Source organism: Balaenoptera borealis, assembly GCF_965194805.1.
Source record: "Balaenoptera borealis genome assembly, chromosome: 1".
NCBI lineage: Eukaryota > Metazoa > Chordata > Mammalia > Artiodactyla > Balaenopteridae > Balaenoptera > Balaenoptera borealis.
Genome location: NC_138860.1, coordinates 108,452,524 through 108,467,753, shown reverse-complemented (window position 1 = coordinate 108,467,753; position 15,230 = coordinate 108,452,524). Strand labels below are relative to the sequence as shown.

At 31.7% G+C, this 15,230-nt stretch overlaps 1 protein-coding gene across 5 annotated transcripts in view; it reads right to left on the bottom strand.

Moving 5' to 3' along the window:
* The window catches only part of DPYD (dihydropyrimidine dehydrogenase), an 815,942-nt gene that overhangs the window by 601,556 nt on the left and 199,156 nt on the right, over positions 1 to 15,230 (bottom strand). For all 5 annotated transcript variants that reach the window (XR_014242114.1, XM_082383233.1, XM_082383234.1 and 2 more), the window contains exon 5: positions 792 to 953. Coding sequence is in view for 4 of the 5 variants with exons in the window: in XM_082383233.1 (XP_082239359.1) it covers positions 792 to 953 (162 nt within the window). In the remaining variant the exon portion in view is untranslated. The remainder of the gene's footprint in view (positions 1 to 791; positions 954 to 15,230) is intronic.

The window sequence follows — 15,230 nt, the reverse complement described above, 5'->3', positions numbered from 1 at the left end:
AAAATCTAGTGTTGACAGGCATTTAATTTGGTATTCTAGCCAACTGGACACCAAGGATTACAAAATTTTACTGGAACCTCCATATAAGCTGGTCATTTAAATGATACATGGGAATTGACCTGGTAGTTGATTCCAAAAAGGAGACCCCAGAGAGAATAAGATGTCCCAGAGAATCAAAGTCATTTAAAAAGGATTCATAAAAGAAAGACATGGCGCAAACTTACAGGATAAATAGGGACAAAATATTTTCATATTACTTCATTATAAATTTGCATCCAAATAACACACCTGCTTTTAATCCATAAATTCACAAAAGCTAATGTTAAAGAATATTATTCAGTTTCAGGGTGTTTGATAATTCTACAACCTCTATTACTCAAAAAATATTACAGAAGAATACTGATGCATTATTTCAAGCTGTAAAGATTAAAGACAGTTTCAGGAAAAAGAATCAGTTAAGCAAGATAGTCTTTTCATAATGGGGGCTCCTAGCCACACTCCAATGTGAAGTTAATGAATATATCCCATTTTCAGATCCTCCACTTTATATAATTTTCAGTGAAAGTATTTTAATAACCTTCTGGGATTACAATTAATTTGACATGGTTTTAGAAAGTTCCATTTTTGAAGCCAAGTTGTTGAATAAAAATACTGTTTATGGCACAAAACACTTACACTTTACCTGTATATCACACTAAAAATATTGAATATCAACAAAGCATCAAGAATTAAAGTTATTTTAAGATTTTTGTGCTTTGCGGGGAGGGGAACAATGTATACATCTTACATACCTCAGTAGCAAACTGTTGCAATCCACCAATATTAATTGGTCCCTCTTCAGTGGCATATAAATTGCATCCACCTACACAAAGATCAGAAGTTGGACATACCATTCCACAGGTTAGACCAAGTGGGTTATCAGAAAAAATCATCTTAGCAGCTCCATAATAGTTCTGCAAAAATAAAATAAAATAAAATTTTCTTATGTAACAATGTACCTTTTAAACATTCAAATTATGACCTATTTTTTTTCTATTAGATTACTGGATTGAAAATCAAGATATGTATAAGATGCAGAGGTTATAATACTGTTTACCATCAGGAGCTATAAAGCAATTATTAGCAAAGTAATATATAGGAGTATTCAATATACATCATATTACTAAATGAATAATTAATTTTGGTAGTCAAAATTTAAAATATGAATGTTCTGTAACTATTTTTCTTTCACAAGGCATCTAACTCTATCCTGCTATAAATATCTTTTCAGTTTTAACAAAGATTAGTTAGGTAGATTGCTTGAACAAGCTTAAAATCTAAACCTTAAGAAAAAAAAAAAAAAGATTATGCTCAGGTTATCCAGGTTATCCTCCATTTAACTAAATTAAAAGCAACCAGGGCTCTATTTCCCTTCATTTCATCTGGTCTGTCCGTGGATACTATGTACTGTGACACTCTGTGTTGAGTATCCTCCTTCAGTAATATCCTATTAACCAAATATGCAGACAAAACTCATTATATAGGCCTAAACCTTAACAAGTTCATCCCTAATCGCTCCCTTCCACACATTTGACTATTATAGATTAGCTTAGAATCCTTTACATTTCATTAAGAATTTTGGGGGACTTCCCTGGTGGCGCAGTGGTTAAGAATCCGCCTGCCAATGCAGGGGACACAGGTTCAATCCCTGGTCCGGGAAGATCCCACATGCCATGGAGCAACTAAGCCCGTGCACCACAACTACTGAGCCTGTGCTCTAGAGCCTGCGAGCCACAACAACTGAAGTCCATGTGCCTAGAGCCCGTGCTCCGCAACAAGAGAAGAGAGTACCACAATGAGAAACCCACGCACCGCAACAAAGAGTAGCCTCCACTCGCCACAACTAGAGAAAGCCTGTGGGCAGCAAAGAAGACCCAACGCAGCCATAAATAAATAAATAATTTAAAAAAAAAAAAAAGAATTTTTGGACTAAAAAGAGAACTGCCATATGACCCAGCAATCCCACTACTGGGTATATACCCTGAGAAAACCATGAGTCATGTACCACAATGTTCATTGCAGCACTATTTACAATAGCCAGGACATGGAAGCAACGTAAGTGTCCATCGACAGATGAATGGATAAAGAAGATGTGGCACATGTATACAATGGAATATTAATTACTCAGCCAGAAAAAGAAACGAAATTGAGTTATTTGTAGTGAGGTGGATGGACATAGAGTCTGTCATACAGAGTGAAGTCAGAAAGAGAAAAACAAATACTGTATGCTAACACATACATATGGAATCTAAAAAAAAAAAAAAATTGTTCTGAGGACCCTCGGGGCAGGACAGGAATAAAGACACAGACATAGAGAATGGACTTGAGGACACGGGGAGGGGGAAGGGTAAGCTGCGACGAAGTGAGAGAGTAACATTGACATATATACACTACCAAATGTAAATAGATAGCTAGTGGGAAGCAGCTGCATAGCACAGGGAGATCAGTTCGGTGCTTTGTGACCACCTAGAGGGGTGGGATAAGGAGGGTGGGAGGGAGACGCAAGAGGGAGGGGATATAGGGATATACCTATGCATATAGCTGATTCACTTTGTTATACAGCAGAAACTAACACAACGTTGTAAAGCAATTATACTCCAATAAAGATGTTAAAAAAAATTTTTTTTTTGGAACCCGACTTGTTCATAAGTTATACGACTACATCATCATTTACTAAATAATAAATAATAAGTTGAATATTTCAGAAGCATGTTTTCCTCTAATGCAAATTAAAATATTGGGCCTGACCAGTATTCTTCAAAGCTGTCAAGTATTCTGTCGAAAATGAGGAAAATTTTGAGAAACTGTAACAGTCAAGAGGTCCCTAAGGAGATGTGACAACTAAATGTAATCTGTTATTTTGGACAGGATCCTGGATCAGAAAAAGGGCATGAGGTGAAAACAAAGGAAATCTGAAGAAACTATAAACTTAGCTAATAATAATATGAAACTTTGTATGGAAATTCTCTGTACCATCTTCACAATTTTTTAATAAATATAAAAATGCTCTAAAAATACTTTTTAAAAAAGAGATGGTAGAATATATTTAACAATATGAAACAAATGCATTTATTTTTCTTTTGGCTTTTGTTTAAAGTACTTTTGAAGGTCTTCAAAAACACATACATTGCTTCCATAACTAACTTCAATCATAAATACAAATTCCTATATAAAATACTGATGATAATAAACAACAACAATCATCTTTACTATTTATTGACTCTTCACTACATTCCTAGCACTTTACCAGGACTTTATTTAAGTTTTAACACCAATCATCTTATATAAGATGTCCAGCACTAAATAAAAATTTTCTAGGCATAAGAAAAGACAGAATTAAATCCCTGATAATCAGAAAAACAAATAAATAAATGAAGCAGACCCACAGGTGATCCAGAAAGTAAAGTTAGCAGATGAAAACTTTAATTTTAATAAAAATTCAGTCTAAAAAGACACACAAAATAGATGAAACAATAAAAATATAATTAGAATATTGTAATCTGTTAAAAAAGAATCAAACTGGCATTCCATAACTGAGTAAAACATTTTAAAATAGATCTAAATGCATGGTTTTAACAGCATTCATGGTGGTTTAACAATATTTCTCTTATTCTCAGATCTGTCTCTCCACTCCATTTCTGTGCTTACCACCTTATTTCAGGCCCTCAAGCCTCTGTCTGGGAAAAGGAAATCATTGTGCCCTGTTGGTGGGAAAGTTAATTGGTGTAGCCACTGTGGAAAACAGTATGGAGGTTCCTCAAAAAACCAAAAATAGAACTACCATGTGGTTCAGCCATTCCACTCCTGGGCATATATATGAAGAAAACGAAAACATTAATTTGAAGGGTTACATGCACCCCATGTTCATAGAAGCATTATTTACAAAAGCCGGGATGTGGAGGCAACCCGGATGTCCATCGACGGATGAATGGATAAAGAAGATATAGTATACAATGGAGTATTGCTCAATGGAGTATTTGTCTTCTTAGAAACCAACAGTCACATCTGACACATGTAAATGTTTCTTCAGTACACTTGGAACCCGAATGACTTTTTGGCCAACCCAATATGTTCACCTGATTTTTAAAAGGGTTCCAAGACAATTCAATAGGTAAAGAACATTCTCTTCAACAAGTGATACTGTAATAACCAAATTCCACATGCAAAAGAATTAAGTTGAATCTCTACCTTACACCGTACATAAAAGTTAACTAAAAATGGATGATAGATATAAATTTTAGAGCTAAATATATAAAACTCTTAGAAGACAACATAGGATCAAATCTTCATGACCTTGGATTAGGCAATGGTTTTTAGATATGACAACAATGCACAAGCAACAGCAAAAATATAGATAAATTGGATTTCATCAAAATTAAAAGGACACCATCAGAAAAGTTAAAAGAAAACCAGAACAGGAGAAAACCATACATAATAAGAAATTTGCATCTTGAATATGTGAAGAATATCTACAACTCACTAATAACAAACAAACAGCCAATTAAAACGAGCAAAGTATTAGTATAAACATTTCTCCAAAACATACAAATGGCCAACAAGCATAAGAAATGACGCTCAACATCATCTATCAGAGAAATGCTAGTCAAAATGACAATGTAATATCACTTTTCACCTGCTTAGTGGGCTATAGTTGAAAAGACATACAATGAAAAGTGTTGGCAAGGATGTGAAGAAATTGAAACTCTCATAAGCTACTGATGGGATTGTAAAATGATGTAGCTGCTTTAAAATATAGTTTGGCAGTTCCTCATAAGTTTTAAAAGTAAAGTTACCATGAGATTCAGCAATTTCACTCTTCGGTGTACACCCAAGAAAATTCACAACATATATCTATGCAAAACTTTGTACACTAATGTCCATAGCACTACTATTCCTAATGGCTAAAATGAAAACAACTCAACTGGCCATCAACTGATGAAAGGCTAAAAAAAATGTATATCCATATAATCGGCGTTATTTGGCAATAAAAAGTAATGAAGTAATGATAAATGCTAGGACATGGTTGAACCTTGAAAATATTATGCTAAGTGAAAGAAGCCATTCACAAAACACTACATATTATATGATTCCATTTATAGAAAATATGTAGAATAGGCAAAACTAAAGAGACAAAGCAGATTGATAATTGCCTATGACTGGGGGTCTGAAAAGAAATGGAAAACAGCTGCTAATGGGTATACAGTTTCATTTTGGGATGATAAAAATATGCTCAATTTGATTGTGGTAACGATTGTAACTCTGCAAATTTATTCACCGTCACTGAACTGTGCACTTTACATTGGCAAATTGTATGCGATATGAATTATATCTCAATAAAGCTGTTATTTTAAAAAGTACACTTACAGGACTGGGAATTATATAGGCAATGTGTAAGGCAATAAAAAAATCATTCTTGTAGAAAATAAAATTTTTTAATAAAGGGATATTTGAATAAGACTGCTAAATTAGATGCAAAACTGGACAATATCCTAATAGGCAATAAAACATAACTTTTGGAGTTGTATATTCTATTGAATGGAAATAATTTGCATCTCTACTGTACACAAATCTAAAAGTAAAGATGTAAATTTGCAGTCTAAAATTTTAATGTTACATATTAATAGTTCTTTTTCCTAAAAATTAAATAATACTTAGGTGTCACCTTGCATTTACTTACAAAATGCTTTAGTATGATAATGGTAAACAAATACAGACTTATCTCATTGGTCGTTGGTCTGGTTTTGGATAATTTTGCCTAATAGTGGTAAACATTAAACAAACTGTTCATAATGAACAGTTACGAACTTAAAATTAATTGGTCTATTCCTAAGCAAACTTCTTTAGTTCCTACTTAAACCCATTGATCCACTAACTCAGCACCTGCAATTAAGCAAGCAGTTAATTACTGCTGAGAAAATCTCAAAGTCATTGTCAGTATTCTTTCCTCATCTTACTTGACACATCAGGAACATCTGACATGATTGATTAACAAATATTTACTGACTCACTGACTAAAAAATCCTATTGCATAATTAGAAGTTTTTATAACATAAAAAGAGTATCATAGCAAAAAATGTCAATTGCAGATAACTTTTAAGGATATTTGAGGAAAAAAAAATGCAGAAAGAATATAATCTACTTAAACACCTAAGGATCTTTCCACAAGAATACTGATTGTTTTATGAGCCCCAAATTAGTTTCAAGACTGCACATAAAAAAATGACAGAAGAAGAGAAAGAGATACATATTTTTTTTAAATGCAACAAATAAAACATTTAAAATTACACTTATGGCTCACGATATGCTACTGCTATCAAACTTACTAGGGCCTGATCTATCCTAGCCTATCATTGACAATAAAGCTGTCTAGTAATTCTTCAGCACTCTCATAACTCCAAGTGTAACCCTTACATCAAAATAAAATTATAGGAGGTTATAAAATTTTTTAAATTAATAAGAATTACTGAATGTTTCTTAAATTAAAACATCACCATGACAATTTTTTTTAAAGCCAAATTTACGTTCCCTGATATCAAAATGATTTGCTATCGGAGTAAGAAGTCATTTCAGGCTAAGGTTTAGAATCAGTTTTAAAATTGGTGGTATTCAAAATGACTCTGGAGGTGACAGACCTAAGAGATGAGAGGGAATGCCATACAGTCATTGTAGCTTGAAATGAGTAAATAATCAAAAAAGTTCAAAATATGTCTCAGCATAATGACTTGGCAGTTTGGCTAGAGTAGTTCATTCATTCACTTAGGAAATGATGATTAGGAGATATATCTGGAAAATGTGTTTGGACCAAATTATGGAGAATCTTCTCTGTCAGCTTAAAAGTTTGGTATTTAATTGAAGTTTTTAATAGAAGGGTGACAGTACTACGGGACTAACTAGGAAGACTACTGTACAGATGATGTGGAAATTCTCAGAAAGGGAGTGGAAATACAGGGAATTTGAAGAAGAAACAATTTAAACCTAAAAAGCGGAAATCATTGGCATATATCACAGAATATAGAAACATGGTTTTGAAAATGGGCTAAGCCAACATAAAGCAACTATTCAGAAGTCACCTTTGCAATCGACCTCTTACAAATAATTTTGAAGAAACGGTAGATAACTCCATGTGTAGAGATCTGGGTACTCAGAGTCAAAGACATTCAGAAACCTATTAGAAAGGGAACACTTCCTCAACTCTTCCCATCAAGAATGTCAAGATCAATATCAATTATTTCTCTCATAGTAAGTGGGAAGATTTCTTGAGCCCTCCTTCTAAACAAGAGTTTTGACTCCTATTCTGTGAGCTCTTAAACCTTTCTAAAAGTAAAGGCTATAAAATTTAAATTTAGAAGGGTACTTTAAAGACAACCCAGCAGTCTCCTTCTAGAAAATACACAACCATTTCAACTGGTTTCTTCATGTTATTCAATCAGTCACAAGTATTTTAGTCTTCTACTGTGTGAAAGAAAAAATGTACAGGGCTATGTTAGGAGGGATAGAAAATAAATATCTGATCTTTTGTGCACAGATTTATTTTATATATAAAGGATGATGACTTTTACCCTTCTTTAAACAAAAATCTAAAAGACAAAAATGATGTTTGATATGTTTGCTGTTTTTATCTCAACACAAAAGAACAGGCGTTGACTGTTATCCAGTCCATTAACTTACCCAGTGTCTTGTCGGTGCTGAATTTTCTATTACTCATTGGGACTTTTAAAGCATATTCTAAGGTACAACTTGTGCCATTTATGTGAGTTAATTTTAAGATAACTTCAACTTTTATTCTTTGTTTTTCATTTTAAAGTTATAGCTTGAAACTTCATTAGTGTCATCCCTCTACAATTTAATGATTTTTAAAGTCATTATCAAGAAACACAAAAAACTCACAAGCCAGCTATTCTCTCATATGGTATAACTATTTTAACAAATAGTTCTATCATATTCAGGCCTTCATGTCACTACAGCATTATCAATACAGCTGGTGGATTTATTTTAAAGTGTTATTCCTTCTTCCAATGAGTGTTTTCACAGATGGAAGCACCCTTCCAAGATAAACTCCAATCTGTTGCATTTAAAAAATACTTGGGCTAAACTTCAATAAGTTTGCATGTGTGAGAAGGGTGAATTAACATTACTTGTATTTCTGGATTGAGCTATATAATGGTGAGTGTCATGATGTACATTAGTTGAATAGAAAATATCTCTAGTAGCACATACAAAAGTATAGGCAAAAGGACATCTCTCTGGCACTCACCATCCCTCAATAAACAATCTATGTATCTTCACATATTTGGCAAAGGAGAGGTAGGGATATATCACGAACAGAATACACAAAAATTCCTGCCCTCACAGTACTCACATTCTTGTAGAGACAAATGGAGATGGAAGAATAGATTTGGATGCTTTTATTCTGAAAATCCTCCCTTCATACCACATACACTAAATTTTACAAAATTTTTACATGTGTAGACTTTAGAACTATGAATTTATTTTAGTCTCAATGCGTAAGGAAATAAAAAAAAATCATTCTTGTAGAAAATAAAGTTTTTATCTGACCTTGAGATGCTGAACTAGAAAACACACATTCAAGTGCGTGCACACACACACACACACACACACACACACACACACACGGGCTTCTGAGCCATATGCTCCTGGATTTGAATCATGCTTATACCATATGATTGGAGGAAAATGTAGTATCTCTCAGCCTCAGTTTCATCACCTAAGAAATACAGATCAAAATTCCTTCTTAATTAGTCATATTTATGTTAAATATTGTTTAAATACTTGACACAGATAAGATGCCTAGTACATTATGGAGCATAGGGCAGATTTAATGAATTTAAGTCCCCACCCCTTCCCCTAGGCTTTTTCTCCCTAAAAAGGTTTTCTTAACATGTTAATTCTAAGAGTTTAAGATTTTAACACTTATTAAAGAAAACTCATGTTAGGAAGTAGAAGACAGCAAAAAAGAGCAAAAAGTACAGAAAGAAAAACTATCATCAATCTACTAAGTCATAAAAAAGAAATGGCATGGAGGCATGTAAGTAGAGGCATAATAATTTATATACATTATAGAAATGTAAAACTGTCACTTCTACTTCTCCAATTTTTTGCACCCTATCCACCTTTCTCTATTAAATTGACCTGAGAACATATAATATTACCCAAGTTAGTTAAGACAACTTAGTGTGTATGTGTACATGTACTCAATTCACTAATCATCAAGTATTTACGAGCATCTACTCTGTGAGAGGTCTTTTGGTAAGCACCAGATATACATGAAGAATCAGTATTTTTGCTCTAGATTGTTCTGGTTAAATGGAATACAATTATCATCTATACCAATATGTATCCTTTTCATATCATATATCATTGTTCAAATAACATTTCCTTTAAAAAGCTTTATCAATTTTTCACCATTTTCCAACTGGAAGCATAATGCAGGTATGTCCTTTCTTTGCACTACACCTTTTCAACCACTGTATTTGTTAATATAAATTTATGATAGTTGTATATTTTTCTGATGTGTCTTTTATTAATTTTTAAAATTTCAGAAACCATATCTAATCTATATTCTTTTCCTCTAAGCAAGCAGTAGAATATTAGAAACTCAATTGATTAGCATTTATCTTTTAATATCAAAAATAAACATTTAGGTAAAATTCAAAAAGTGTCAAGTACTTCACAGTTTTGAATGATCATTTTAAAGTAAATAATGTGAATATCTGTTGTGAAAACTAAAAAGCCCACTTTATCCAGAGAAAATAATAAAATGTGCAATAGATTTTGTAAGAAATTTACAAAGGTATAATTTTTTTCATTCTTAGAGAGATATTAAGAAGCACAGAAAGAGACAGTAGAACGTAAGATTATTTCATTTAGTGTATGCTAGAGTTTGCATATAGTAATTTACCATAATTCATGATATAATTTCTTCAAGGAGATAGGATGCCTTTCTACATCTAAACTGCAATGCAAATATAGAAACACATATGTTAGAGTCATGATCATAATGTTAGAATGATCATTAAAGTTAAGAAAAAAAATGTGGAAGTAGAAATCTACAAGTATCATTTATAAATATTACATAACTTGAAAGCAAATAGAAATATTTTAATTTGAGAAATTGAAGGTGAAGTAAAATTAACATTGATAGAATCCCCTATTTATAAACTACATAAAAAAGCTAAAAGATTTTTATCTAATTTTATATTATAAATTTTATTTTTTACTGAGATTATTTTTCCTTACAACCCAACTAAACTGTACATCTTTTTAAAAGTAACCAGAAATATGGCTTAAATATGATTCTTCATACTTAAACAAATATATACACACATTCTATACTAAAAGGGCATTTGGTGTCTAAAAATTTGAACTAGAAATTTAGTATCTGGATGTATTGTTGCACTTCATATGTCTCTCTCTTCTGAAAGGCTTTACACTAAAAACAAAGCTATATCACATGCGCTGCCTACTCAGCAAATAATTGAGAACTGTGTCATCTCGGATATAATTTAAATATACTGGTTACTAATATTTGGCTACAAAAAGAAAAACTGTGGAGGTTTTGTTGTTGTTTCTTTGTTCTTTAAAAATCTTTTGTTATTGAAAAGGGCAAAAAAGTACAAGTCAATCAAGTTTTTGGCCAAGTTTTAAAAATAAATTTATATTTTCAATAACAAATATATATAATAGCTAAATAAAATTAAAAAAAAAACCTGAAGGTAAGAAAGAGCTCAAATAATCTCACTCCAAATCATCTTACCCCAAACAAGATTTAAAACAACAAACTCAGTGACCGTTGTTGCACATCACATATATGATAATAACTTGACAAAATTTTACTACTTATGATATTAGAAATAGACTATAATTTAACACTCCTATTTTCTTCTATTCAAGCAAAATAAAGTCAGACTATTTTATGAAGGTTTGCTCTTCTCTGACAGAAATGAGAGATTTCTTAACTGACAGGGTGTTTTGGTGTCTACCATAGTGTGTTATTATATATGGCTCATAAAACCAGCTGTCAGTTACAATCTGTACAGTGGGTACAAATAGATTTATCAGAAAAGTCTCCTTTCCAAGTGCATTAATTTAAACCCAAACTACTTTCAAGATTATAATTAGTTTTGATTATAATAATTTACTTAAAATTCTTCAATTTATCAAAGTAGTTGTCTAAAACTGAAACCCAAATTTCTTTAAGATGACGTCTACTGTGTTATACATTTTGCCCACTCTTCAATATATTAATACTACTTATAAAACTCTGTCATGATATCAAATGTGTTACTTATTTAGCTCTTTATATTTTAATAATGACTTATAAATATACATACTTCATTCATATAAATAGTGTAGTGTGATGCAAACAAAAGCACACTCCACAAGAAAAAGCACACTCAGGAAAATCCAGTTACTTTATCAAGTGGTTGTGTGACCTGGGATAAATCATTTAACCTTGCTGGATTTCAAATTTCTTCTCCATATAATGGGATGGTTAGTTAGATTAAAATTCCATTTGTCTAGATTCTGTTACACTGAATTTTACTTATTAATAATGACAAATATTCTAAGTAGTATCTCATGTGTTTGTATAGATTTTTCTTTGTCTGGATTATACTAAAGAAAAAAGCCGTAATTCCAGTTTAATTTACATATACTATATAGACTATAAATCATTGTTCTGTTTTAAAAATAATTAATTTTTAAAATATATTTACAATAGCATATGTTTAAATGTTTCCAAACATACACACAACCACAGTGTGGCTTTACCTGTTTCATATAAAATTGGTTTCATATGTACATGAATATCTTTTCTCATTTAGTTATATTACTTTTAGATTTTATATTGCTTATATTTTATAATGGATTGACTAATAATGCTTTGTGTTATAGGTTTTCAGAACTAAATGTTAATCTTTTGAAGTGAATACGAAGAAAAGTAGTTAATGTTACATGTGTTGGCTGTGATTAAAAGTAAAAATGTAACCTTGTAAAGGCCCAAAGACATATATTATAAAACAGAAACAGGACAGACTTTGCATAAGCATTAATGATTCAATAGACAATTTAACATCCATCTATCTTTTCCAGTACAATGCATTAGAAAAGAGGGGACATTTTGACAATAATATTATAGTCTTTTGTCTTTAGCACTAGTAAATTTAGCATTCTACCATTTGCTAGACTCAAAACTGAGAGGCTATATATTAAAGGCTGAATTCCAGAAAATTTAATGTTATACCAACTGATAAATGAATGAGGTAAGATAAGCATACATTTGCATTAATAAATTTAAATTAATATGTTATTAGAGTCCAAACACAGTGTTCAATAATTATTTTGTAGAGCCTCTTTCCATTTCATAAAATCAATTTTACATGTTGAGAAGAGTTAGGATATTCTGAAAATAAATATACTATCAGGGGAATAAATATAAAATTAAGTATATGATAGATGTGGCATTTCAGAATAGTGGGAAATGTATTATTCAACAGATTTGGAACTATTAGTTATTTAGAAAAAAAAAAGGCTGAATCTTTCTCTCATCCTTTATACCAAAATAAAAACTTAGAATAAGGCCTGCACACGTTATTCTGTAACCCCTTAGCTTTATTTTATTTTACTATTGAATTTTAATTTATTGTTTTTATTTAAAATATACATGCTGGGACTTCTCTGGTGGTACAGTGGTAAAGAATCTGCCTTCCAATGCAGGGGACGTGGGTTCCATCCCTGGTCAGGGAACTAAGATCCCACATGCTGCGGGGCAACTAAGCCCACGCGCCACAACTACTGAGCTCACGCGCCTCAACGTGAGAGCCCACGTGCCACAAACTACAGAGTCCATGCGCTCTGGAGCCTGCGCCACAACTACAGACAGAAAACCCATATGCCACAACTAGAAAGAAGCCCATGCGCCGCAACAAAAGATCCTGCATGCTGCAACTAAGACCCAACACAGCCAAAAAAATAAATAAAATAAATAAATAAAATAAATAGATATTTTTAAAAATATACATGCTCATTGTAGCAGTAAAATAATATGGACATTTATAAGAAAAATGTTAATAACCTTTTTACCCTGCCCTCAACCTCAATCAACTGAGGAATCTAAAGTTTAAGTTATTTCCTTCTATGCCACTTTTAGTTTATATATAAATTAGAATTTTTTTTAAAGATAGTGTTATGCTATTCACATTAATATGCAACGTACTTTTTTCATTTAATAGGGATATCTCTCTAGATCAACAAATATAATAATAATGCATAGTCTCATAACATTCCATAATATAAATATAACCTAACAGATATAGCAATTTTCCTAATGATGGATGGCACTATAGTTGTCTCAAGTTTTTGCTACCTCAAACAATGCTATGATTGGTATAATAAATACTATTGTACATGTGCCATTAAATGGTCATACTTTTATTTCTCTAGGAAGAACAGATAGCAAAGCATTGCTAGTACAACAGGGTATATATTTGAAATTTTCATATACATTACTACTGTATGAGACTTCTTGCTTCCTTTCTGCTAAATAGCATAGGAGGCTATTTAATTTTTTAACTTTAAAAATATGATGAGAGAAAACTGGTGTCCCACCCTTTGATTTACATATTTCTGGCCAGTATGGAAGTAGGACATCTCTAATATGGTCATTAATCATTTGCATGACCTTTTCTTTAATGTTTATAACTTTTGCCCATGCATACACAGGGTCAGGTTATTTTTTCTCATTTAAATTTTTAGGAACTCTGATTTAACAGAGAAGTTACCACTTAGCCTAAACATGCAGAGCAAAAAAAATGTTCACTTGTTTCAAGTTTGGTTAGATTTTATTTTAAAATACATTTTAAAATGTGTGTAGTAAAATTTTCTCTCACATATTTCACAGCTTCAAAATTATCCTTAAATCTTTTTCTTTTTATATTTAAAAACTTAGTCCACCTAAAATTTATCTTAGATGGCCTGATGAAGGGTTCTAAAAGTAAAGTAAAATTATATCAGAACCACTTTTCAAAGAACTCATCATTTTCCACTGAATTAAAATGTCCTCTTCATTATATATTATGTTCTCTTACTTACTTGGTTCTATTTACAGACTTTCATCAGTTCCAGAAATGTGCATTCCTATACCAACTCTATATTATGTTGACTATAGTAGCTTTATAGTGAGTATCAATATCTGATGGCAAATCTTTTTGTCTTATTTTTCAACAGTTTCTTCCATATGTCTTCTCAATTACTATTTCAGTATTTACTAATAAAAATGTGGGTTTCAATCATTCTAGACTACCCACTAGATCTTAAATATTTATAGCACTTTTCCACATGTATTGAGAAATAGTTATCTACTATGACTCTTCTAATTTAAAAAGTTAAAATTATAGGTAAAATATGTTTTAAAAAGTCACTGTGAACGCATCCATGAGCTTTCATGCCCAGGGACTGAAAATGACAAGGCAGTAAGCAGAGAAATAAGTGGAACCATCTTAAAGGCATTCGTCAAACCAGGTAAAAAAGGTTTTCATTTTCAGGGCCTTTGAGAACATAGCAAATACAAATTCCTTCTAAAGAAACATGTCTTCATTGCTGTCCTCAAAGAACTTCCACAGATAAAGCCTCAAAGAAAATGAGCAACCAAAGTTAAAAAATAATAATAAAAAAAATGAAAATTAAAAAAAATATTAAACATACAGGGAAACAAAACACTATGAGTGGAGCCAGTAGACATCACAGACAATATAATCAGGCTCACAAATACTTTAGATAGTGGAATTCCCAGAGTACAAAAATAAGTAATTTTATCTGTTTTAAAAAATTAAAGATAGGCTTGAAAAATAAATAAAAAGCTACCAGATTTTTTTTAATGTAAAAAAAGGACTCCTAGAAATGAAAGATAAAACTGTAATTCAAAACTCAGTGGTCCATTTTAACAACATGTTTGAAACTGGTGAAGAAAGTATTAGTAAACCTGAAAGTAGAATTGAAGAAAATGATCTAAGATGTAACCCCCAAAAAACAGAGATGAAAGTTTAAAAAATAAATTGAGTCATTGAGAATAAAGTCAGAATGTTTAACATATATCTAATGAGAGCTCCATAAAGCGAGGAGAAAGACAATGAGAAATTCCCCCACATGATGAAAGACATCAATCCACAGATTCA